Source organism: Anopheles bellator, chromosome X (genome assembly GCF_943735745.2).
Source record: "Anopheles bellator chromosome X, idAnoBellAS_SP24_06.2, whole genome shotgun sequence".
Taxonomy (NCBI): Eukaryota; Metazoa; Arthropoda; class Insecta; order Diptera; family Culicidae; genus Anopheles; species Anopheles bellator.
Window position 1 is genome coordinate 8,473,363 of NC_071287.1, and position 10,833 is coordinate 8,484,195.

At 48.6% G+C, this 10,833-nt stretch overlaps 1 protein-coding gene across 1 annotated transcript; it reads left to right on the forward strand.

The window, feature by feature from the left end:
* Positions 1 to 394: 394 nt before the first annotated feature.
* LOC131213967 (fasciclin-1) lies at positions 395 to 8,880 on the forward strand. The gene is given in 13 exon segments (XM_058208227.1): positions 395 to 530; positions 5,435 to 5,567; positions 5,633 to 5,829; positions 5,902 to 6,038; positions 6,115 to 6,214; positions 6,216 to 6,235; positions 6,299 to 6,465; positions 6,635 to 6,947; positions 7,024 to 7,114; positions 7,191 to 7,417; positions 7,497 to 7,656; positions 7,737 to 7,881; positions 7,958 to 8,880. Coding segments are annotated over 13 exon segments (2,085 nt in total). The 5' UTR covers position 395; the 3' UTR covers positions 8,218 to 8,880.
* The last annotated feature ends 1,953 nt before the right edge of the window (positions 8,881 to 10,833 follow it).

The window sequence follows — 10,833 nt, forward strand, 5'->3', positions numbered from 1 at the left end:
AACGTTGCCGATCTTGTACGGGTGTGTTCAAAACAAAGAGTTAGAGAGGGCGAGAGAGAGAGAGAGAGTGAGAGCGGTTCTGGTGCAGCTTCCCGGGCAGCCTCGCTGTGTGGTGTTTCTGTGCGTGGTGATCGGTGTGCGATCGTATCGTTTAAACTGCTCGGCTAACCTCCTCCAAAGGGCATAGTCTGGCCAGGGCAAAAACACAAGTACAACGCCTCAAATACATACACGCATCAACGCAACGTAACCAATCAACAGCAACACCGACCATTGATCAAACTGCTGCTGCTCCGTTCTCACATCACGCCTAATCCGCGGTCCGCAAAATCCGTTCCGTAGCGTAGCGACAGCGGCATAATCAACACCTGGCCACCGCCGACCCCAGCCCGACTATGATCGCCACGTTTTGCGAACTGCTGCTGACTCTGTGGCTCTTGGGCCATGGGCTCCTGCTGCTTCCGGTGCACGGAAGCACGGTCCCACACTCGGTCGAAGTGCGCATCCGGGAGGATCCGGACCTGTCGCAGGTACGTACCATATTCATGAATGGAGGGCCGGTGGACTTCATGGTCCACGGAACCCTCCTTTAGACCTGAGCTATCTTTTAGGCCCATTTCACCGCGGGGGAATTAGCAATGGACGACGCGTGGACCGTTCCGGTTTGTGGAAAAAGATTGGATCGAGAACCCAACCAACAATCGGCACTCGGTAGGCTAAAGAATCCTATTGCCACCAACAGAATAACACACAGCTCGCGCCAGATAATCGATCGTATCGCAACTCGAAAGCCCACCAATTATTGACGGGGGGTTTAAAGCATAGCATAGCGCATCTCATTTGGCCACTGGTTTGGTGTGAGTCACCTTTCGCGGCGCGGCGGAGCACACCCAACCGGGTGTTGCATTGTTTGTCGAGTCCTGTCCCCGATATCGGGATCTTTCCGCAATTTGTCGTTTCCCGCTTTCTTTTCGATGCATAAATTAAATCAAATTGTTCTGTGTTGCCACTCCGAAACCCCGAAAAGCGCGGAGGCCTCCCCTCTCTTCACGTGTTTTCGCGCGGCATATCCTCGTGTTCTCGTTTTCCATGCGTGCGCGTGCGTCTCTGTGTGTGTCCTGTGCTGTGGGGAGTAAAAATAGATAAAATCAATGCAATTCGTCCTCAGCCACCCTCCCTCCCCATTCCCTGGCAGCCGCTGACGGGGGGCACATAGTTTATGCGCGCGCGTCGCACCGGAGGGGGGGAACGCGTCAAACAAAAAGGAGCGAAAAGCGAACACACAAAAACGGAAACATGAAACTTATCCACTTCCTCCGGGCCTCCCGGTGTCTCGTTTCCAGCCCTCCTTTCCTCCCAGCCCACCACTACCCGGAGTGCCGTTAGAGGGACCGTTAGGATTTGTGGCAGGACACCACTGTTTGGTGCGATAAGCGCCCCGTGTCTGCGAGTGCGCGTGTATGTGGGTATCGATGGTATCGATAGCGGCTGATAAAGCTCGGCAACATGAGGGGTGCAAAACCGCTGCCCCCTCACGTTCCCGCCCGTGTTCGGGACTACGCTGAACTGTTGAAAAACAAGTCGGGCAAACGAAACCCAAATTGTTACGTTGTGTTCTTCTTCCATTTTTTCACGGGCACCACTACAAAATGGTGCCGGGAGATGCCACAGTTAGACAGTAAAGACACAGTTAATAAATATTGATCCGGTCAAAAGTAAAACAAGAAGTAAAACACCCGTTGCCCGCTATCAAGAGATATCGCCAGATCCTTTAGCTATGTACAATAATACTTTAAAGTTCCACTCCTCAACAAAGTTCAGCCTCGGGGAAGGGTGCAATAACGACTATGAAATGACTCACCCCCCCATCCAGTTGAACGTAAAACCCGGTGCGTGTTCAGCCGACAGAATGTTGGTGGTTGTGGCAACTCACAAATAGTTTTCCCAAATCAAGCTAACAGCAACCCTCTTCGGTGCTCTTAGTTTTGCGCTCCCGGTTTCGGATACGGGACGCGGAAGGACCGAGTGAAAGGGGGCCGGGGCCTTGTCGCTCAATTGCAAGTGCGAAATCACACAGCACATCAAACAACGAAACCCTCCCGGCTGGCGGCTCCCTTTTTGGGCCCGCTCGAACCAGACCCGGAAACGCAAGGGGAAACGGTGTGGCTAGGGCGCGGAATAGTGGCGCGGAGAATGGGGAATAGTACGTGGCGCCAGCCTGTCTCGATGAGGCACACATACATCCGCACGCGAGCGCACACACACATACACAAGTGCAGGTTTCAATTTCGCAGGATCTTCGCCAGGACGGCCCCGTTTCCCGGGGTTTTCGCTCTTGCTCGCTCGGTCTCGCCGCGCTTTGTTGCTGCTGTGGCGCCAACACACCCCGCCCCTGCCCCTGCCGGTCCATCGCCAGGCTGGACCGGGGTCGTTCGGGCTGGGATGAATGAGATCGATGAGTCGTCGTCAACGCCACGGCGGCCGGATTGGGGCCGGAGCCATCTTTTCTCGCTTGCTAGCTGAAGCTGCGTGCTACGTGCCTGGCCTCCGAGTGCTGCAACGTGGTCCTTTCTGAGCGGTTTTGTCGCGTCAATGGATTGCGCGCTAAATACGACGTCGGCCATTTGGAGTTGCGACGACAGTTTGTCAACTGAACAAACGCGTTCGTGTTCAGTTCTATACACACTGCAGTTTTTAGTCTCTTTGAGGAGGAATGTGGGTATTTCTGTGTGTTCTTGTATGCGTGTAAACGGCAGTTTGTAATGAACCAATCGCTGTTGATCCCACCCAAATGCATCAAATCGCGTTACGCGTCTTGCCGGTTGCGAAAAATTACCTTGCGAATGTGAACTCTTGTCGCTTTCTGAATCTTTTCTTATTTATTAATATCGTTAGAATTTATTAATTTGTTTATTTTGATCTTGAAAAATTTTCTATGCAAAAAATTCTGCCAAAAATGCATTCGAGGTGTGTTCAAAATTTTCCGAAACATCGTTGTTTCTGCTCGAATTTTTGGCTCAAATAACACTCTAGTGATGTCAAAGTCACTTTATTCCCCAGATCTGGCCCCCTGTTACTTTTTCCTTTTTTTTCTATTTCTACAACTCAAATTTCCGCGTCATGGTATATTACTTTTGGAGTATACGAAAATCGACGTTGGACCAAATCTTTTCCAAGCAAAACAGCTGTCAAAAATTGACTGATTACTCAAAATGTTCGAACTTTGTACCATAAATCACTGACATGTGTAGCAACCTAACGCCACCAAAATCCTAACCTAACCTAACGCCACCGAAAATCGGATATACGTAGCCCGCGGAAATTCTAAAGATGAAAAAACATTTTTGAACACACCTCGTATAAATATATACAGATTTCAAAATTTTGAAATTATATCTATATTGTTAGCAAAAGAATAAACATAATAATACGAAGGTCACTATTTATATTTCGGGAATTGGCAACACTGATGTCATGTGAGTCCATCTGATGGTTCCATCGTAAAGTTTGACATTTTTGACGACATACGTACTCAGAACATTTTGTCATACGGACGCTATTTGTTTATTTTATATTTAGTTGAAAGTTTCGTCTCGGCAAAAAAATGGAACTGAATCGTGAACATTTTCGAGCGATGATTTTTTACGACTTTCGACGTGGATTATTACAACAAGAGTGCGTCAATCAACTTAATTTGACTTTTGGCGATGATGCTCCATCAAAAACCACTGTGTATCGCTGGTATAGTGAATTCAATCGTGGTCGTAGTTCGCTGTCCGACGAGTTTCGTGAAGGTCGTTCAAAATCGACTGTAGTGCCAGAAAACATCGATGCTGTGCACGAAATGATTAAGCAAGATCGTCATGTAACCTATTGTGAGATTGAGGCATCCCTAAGCATTAGTTCCACCAGCATATATGCGATTTTACATGAACACTTAGCTGTGCGAAAATTATGTTCACGTTGGATCCCACATAATTTGACAATCGCTCAAAAAAAGGCTCGTGTCGATTGGTGCAAAGAAATGCTTCAGAAATACAATCGCGGTGCTTCAAAAGACGTTTATAAAATCGTGACAGGTGATGAATCATGGATATATTCGTATGAGCCCGAAAGTAAGCAGCAGTCGACTGTATGGAACAGATGAACCAAATCCAACAAAAGTTGTTCGCACACGAAGCACTTCAAAGAAAATGGTGGCCTGTTTCTTCGGAAAAACTGGTCATATTGCAACAGTGTCTCTAGAGGATCGTAGAACAGTAAATTCTGAGTGGTACACAACCATCTGTTTGCCAGCAATCTTCGGTGAAATAAGGAAAACAAACAAGAGACGTCGGATTGTTCTTCATCATGACAATGCCAGCTCTCACACATCGGCTCAAACAAGAGACTATTTGAGCACTCAAAACATCGAATTGATGGGTCATCCGCCGTACAGCCCTGATTTGGCACCCAATGATTTCTTTTTGTTCCCATCCGTGAAGAATAAACTGCGTGGTCAACGATTTTCATCGCCCGAAGAAGCTCTTGAAGCGTTCAAAAATCATGTTTTGGAGATACCTCATTCGGAATGGAATAAATGCTTTGAAAATTGGTTTAAGCGCATGCAAAAGTGTATCGATCATCGTGGCGAGTACTTTGAAAAACAATAAAAATATATTCGCAGCTTCACTATTTGTTTTTGTTCCTATTCCCGAAATATAAATAGTGACCCTCGTAGACCCAATTAAGAACAAAAATAGAGGCCGTTTGGTTGAGACGCCGCAACACTTGCGCATACGTTGTGCATCTAATTAAATAGGACGAATCAGCAGACGGTGACTTTGTGTGCCGTCCAGCACCACACCACAGATGGTCTAATCTAATTAATCCGTCAGCAGCCCGCCCGCAACAGGCTGGCAGCTTACTGGCGGCGCCAGTTTGACTAGGGTTCGGCAGTTTGCGTAGAGCCGAAAAATGTAGAAACACATGAACACATCCCCCCGTTCCCGGATTCGACCCAATTTCGGGACGACACTCTGGGTTCGTTTCCGCCTAGTTTTTGCTTGCCCTTTTCTGTGTGGGGTGGGCCCCAGTCCTCCCAGTTTGTGTTTGTGTGCGGTCCATTTACTAGAACTTTTTGGGATTGGTGACACATTTTGAGCATTGAGCAGACACACAAACACAGTGCACAGTAAGGAAAATCGCAGACCGAATCGCGAACACGGTCAATTATGTTACTACATCAGTTTCCACATTAACGGTTCATCTTAGGGAATTTTCGACAGAATTTTAGACCATTCTATCACTTTTCAATCGACTTTCGGTACCGTTTTTGAATAGCGAGACTTGTGACATGAGATACTTATTACCCTTTTTAAGGGCTCACTAAGAATGGGAGAGGTTTGGGATCAAGAGACCGAGCGCTAAGAACACATCTTCTTATCTGTTGCAGTTTTACTCGCTGATCGAGCAGGATAACGACCTACTGTACCAGTTGAAGCACCGGTCGCTGACCGTGTTCGCTCCGTCCAACCGGGCCTTTCAGCGTTACTCCGGCAACAAGACGCACGTCCGGTATCACATAAGTAAGTCGCCAGACCTAAGCAGAAGTTTCAGCGCGCTCATTGACTTCCTCTGTCCCGACTGCTAGCAACCAAAGCGATCAAGCTGAAGGAGCTGGGTGACACGGTGCACACGCTGCTGAACGGGAACCCGCCGCTGTACGTGACACGTCGTAAGATGCCCCGGGACGTGGGCCACGCCCGCGAGGAGATTTTTCTCAACAACGCCATGGTGCTGCTCGAACGGTCGGATTACAACTACACTAGCGACATCAACAAAAAACAGGTAGGTTCAACGGACAGCATCCGATGCCACTCAGATACATACTTGCTTGAAATCCCGACTCATGAATTGCAGGTACTGCACATCATCGACGACGTGCTGACACCGGTCGGCATTGGGGCGAACGAAACGCGTTTCTCCTACAGTCTCGATGCCTGGCAGCTCCTGCAGAACGCTGAATCGATCCCGGGGCTGGCACCACAGCGTATCGGGTGAGTATGAACCCCCCCGGGGGAACTCGCCGGAACCCTCCTGTTTAATTCATATGCCTTGTCTTTATTGCCGTAGCGTCTTCCGGAAGAAGGTATCGCAGCTGCAACAGGAGCAGATCTTCCGGGCGGCCGGTCTCTTCACGTTCTTCATTCCGGTGGAGTCGCACTCGAAGGTAACGCGAGCCCCCTCATCCGCCGTGTGTCCACGTACACATTCCTCTCTCTCTCTTTCCTTCGCTGGTCCTACAGGTTAGGTCCAGCATGACGCGGCTCGACCGGATGGCGCTGGAGGGTCACGTGGTACCGGGCCGGGCCCTGTTCACCGTGCCGGCACCGTACGACGAACCATTCCCGACGCTGGCGTTTGGCGATAACACCAAGATTACGGCCAACCTCATCCATTACGGCACCGGCCGGGACTCTCGAGGTACGGTTTTCGTTGGGCCCAGTACCTCTGATCAAGTAGAACAAGTAGATCAACTTATCATTGCACTCCGAGTTGCGAAAATGCTTGGGCAACGATTGAATCACCTAACCTGGTTGTTTGCTGGCAACAGAAGCTCTGTCTCAACCGATCTTCTTTTGGTTTTTTCCAGTGTTTGTGATGTCGCGTACGATGCTGACCAACTCGCGGCTCTCGTCCGGGGCGGTGGTAGCCGAAATCGTCAAGGCCAACATTCCGGTCACCAATGGGGTGGTGCATCTGATCCACCGACCGCTGGTGATCGTTGACATGAAGATCGCCCAGTTTCTGCAGGAGCAAGAGGACGGTATCGTGTCCAAGTTTACCGAGCTGATCGAAGATTACGTGCCAGAGTTTTTCCAGCTGCTGCAGTCGTCCGCCAGCAAGACGCTGCTGGTGCCGGACAACGATGCCGTCAATCGTATCATCGGATCGAACTTCTTGACGTGAGGACTTGCAGATGCACCCCTCTAGGCAGTGTTGGCTCACTCCATTTCTCTTTGCATGCCTTTTTTTTCCTAGTGACCGGAAGAAGATGCAGGAGATACTGGCGATGCACCTGATCCGCGACTCGATGCCGATCGACAAGATCAAGCGAGCCAACCAGGCACAGGTAGGACGCGGCTGCGGTTTAGAGTAGATCATTTGCTAACGATTGCTCACGAGTCCCTTGTTCTCCGCGCATGTAGTTGTATCAAATTCCGACCGCTTCGCGGCGCATGTTCCTGTACTTTAATGTGCTGGAGAACCGGGAAACGCGCGACCAGCGGGTGACGGTCGAGGGCGGTGGCGTAAACGCGACTGTACTGCTGAACGACATCACCACCATCGACGGCTACATCCACATCATCGATCGCGTCCTCGGTCTACCGTATATGACCGTGCAGCAGAAGATTGAATCGGACCCGATGCTCAAGTAGGCTCTCTAGGTCCTTAGTCTGAGTCCGAGCCAACCGTTGCCTAAACCGTTGTCTGTTCTCTTTCCCCTTTGTCAGTCTCACCAACCACTTCGGGCGGCTAAACGGTTTCAACCATCAGCTAGGCAAGACGACCAAGCGGTACACATACTTCGTGCCTCGCGACAAGGCCTGGATTCAATGGTTCTACGACCATCCCGCCGCCCGGCTAGACTCGTTCGTGCGAAACCTAAACCAGGTACTGTGTTGTTGTTGTTCCGGGTTAATGTGGTTATTTAAGTTTTTTGTCTTTGATTGATTGTTGTTTTACTCTTTCAGACGCGGGCCGTTCTCGAGCGCCACCTGATCGTCGCGGACCGGGTGTTCAGTATGGGCGAGCTGAAAAACATGTCTATCGAGACACTGATTCTGCCTACAATCGGCCCGGTTCCGCTGCGTATTCGCGTCCGAGAGGAGGATCGTCGTAAGTCCAGGATGCAAAGCGGAGCGCTCTTTCTGTTCGCCGATCGAGTCTGACGTTCTTTACTCTTCTCCGGTAGGCTTTTTCATGCAATGGAGGGATACGGGAAAGTGGATCAACGTGTTCCGCCACGATGTCGAGTGCACCAACGGGCTGATACACGTCATCGATGCGCCGTTTCTGCTGGACGAGGATCTATCGGGCGACACCAGCCAGGGGACGCGGCTAGTCGCCAGTTGCGTTTGGCCCCTCCTAGGTGCTGTCCTAGGAGTTCCACTCATCACCAACGTGCTGACGCAACTGTTCGCACGCACGCGCCTGCAGCAGCAGCAGTGGTAGATCCGCGTGCCGCCATAGCTTGTCATATGATTTCATTCCATCGTGTCCGTGTGCATGTATGAACTATTTGAACTGTGCAGTATTTTTAGGAACCGACAGCTCCCAGGTTAATTCGTCCTTTGTCAGTTTGTTTCCTGCCTACGTGTGTAGCCCAGCCTTACTCTCTCTCTCTCTTGTTCTTTATCTCTGTAGCTGTTAATATTATTAAGTTAAGATTGATTAAGTAGACGTCCGACGTTAGGTCGCTAAGTTAGGAGCAAACGGCAAACGGCATTCGTTCTACTTAGGCCCCTGCTCTTCCCTTAGTTATTACCACATGGAAGTATTTCTTGCGAATTCGGCGAAATTAAACTACAGTGAGAGATGCAGAGGAAAAGATAAAGAAAGAATGGAAGTCCGAAGAATCTCATTCAAGCAGCACCAAACCTAAGGTGCTTCCCATTCATTCTCGATGTAAATAGATCTCCAGGTTCGCCCACAATTTTCAAACCTAACGTCATTGTTAGGTGGTGGTGTTCTCCCTTACAGCCAGCCATCTGTCGCATCTACTACAAGCCTTACGACGCCATTTCAAGATGCCTCTGGTGTGCCTTACGACAACATAAACCGAACGCAGTGGTAATATTTACTTCTATCATACATAATGACCGTGACCGTTGTGCGATATTACTACTATATGTACGATGCCTTAATCGATGCGCCAGTGTTGCCACGGTGGTGGCTGCACGGGATGGAAAATGCATTTATATTTACCGTGCTTACCAGTTCTGACGGCACAGGAACAATAGGGGGGAAAGCATAAACACTTGAATGTTAGTTGTTTACTGGGGAAAGAGTTGGCCAGAAAGAACGCTGGTGATACGAAAGATAGAAAAAAGGGGGGAAAGAGAGGGAGAGAATAGGGGGTGATAGTACGAGATATTTTAAGATTATTATATTATATTATACTTTAAGATACTATTGTTGTTTGTTGTTTTACGGGCTGTTTTCCATAGTTTTCCAAGATCATTCGCCTACAGTTGCCATTGATTTTTCACTTCTCATTTCGGCTAGTTTCCGGACTCGGGATCGGCCTTCACCCCTTCCTCTCTCTTTTTCTCTCTCTCGGTCTATCTCTCTTACGCTCACCCTCGCTGGGTTCATGGAGTCGTTTTCGCAATCCTCTTGCATGGGAGGTAATTAACAGTATCTTAATCAGTACAATTTATGAACTCCGGGCCGTAAAGCTGTATTTACAAAAGACAACAAAAACATTGCCAAAATTGTATGAATGTGTGTGTTTGTGTGTGTGTGTGTGTTTAGGAATCTCTCCATTTCCACCTCCAGCGCGTCAAGCCTTGGAGGAGTTGGAGTTTGTGAGTTTTCATCGTTTCTTTTACACATAACTCTACTCCAATTAGATAGTAAGTGTGCGCAACATGCGCCCTAGGTCACCCTAGGCGGTGACTTACGAAAGAAACTCAACTTAACAACAACAAACGTGCAACAGGGCGTTGGGTAGCGCTTTAATATGCGAAACAACATTTATGTATGGCGCGAGCGCGCGCGTAAAAAGAGAACAAATAAATAACGAAGAATGACAAAGCGAAAATATGTGTTGACTGGTTGACTCAATCCGCTCCAATCCGCTGCTGCTTAGCAACGGAGCATCGATGAGAGCAGTTAATGATTGAAACACAAACAGGGCAATAACGGATAGCCACCCGTGATTTACCGGCAAATAACCATACCAACAGATGGTTTCAAAATATACTAGCTGTACAGTACATTTGTCTTCACTCGTTTTTCAGCCACTTCGCACAGTAGAGCTCACCATCCTTACGCCTCCCCGCTGCTCTAGTTTGGCGCGACCGGCTCGACATGTGAGAAACCACCGCCATATGGTCTGTGCTGTGGGACGAGCCGAACGCCGAAGTGCGTGAAGTTGCGCGTTTCATTGAACCTTGTGACGCTCACCGTCTTCCGGCGCCTGCCAGCCTTCCGGCCGCCGTACACCGCTCACTACTAGCTGTGTGGCTGGGTCCGAGTTTCGGTACTTCTGACGTAACCGCTCGGGTTGAGGGATAGTACGCGCCCGAGGAAGGGAACTTTGGGCTGCGCAGCGATGCAGCGCAGGGCGTGGCGTAGAGCCGTTGCTCCGCCAAGTGTGCGTTCGTTTACCGGGGGTTGTTCAATAAGTTTAGTGCTGCTAATGGCCTAAATTTATTTTATTCTTTTGCTACACTCTTCATCTGAACGTACGAGGTGTGTTCAAAAAGTTCAGAAAATTTTGTAATTACACCGGCCGCGTATATTCGATTTGCGATGGGGAATCGCCGCCGAGCCGAAACACGTGCAAGTAAAATTGTTGTCAAAAATTGACTGATTACTCAAAATGGCCGAACTTTTCAACATAAGTGAGTGAAATTGGTACAAAAACAAAATCAAAATCAAATCATTAAAAACAAAATCACGTCACTTATTTAACAGAGTTGGCAACCCGAAATTCTGACCAACTTAATGAACAACCTTTGTATATTTTCGCTTTCACTTTTTATTTCTCTACCCATCGAGGAGCATCGAGTTATTTAGGAAATAGAATACAATAAAATAGAATAAATAAAAATAAATAAATAG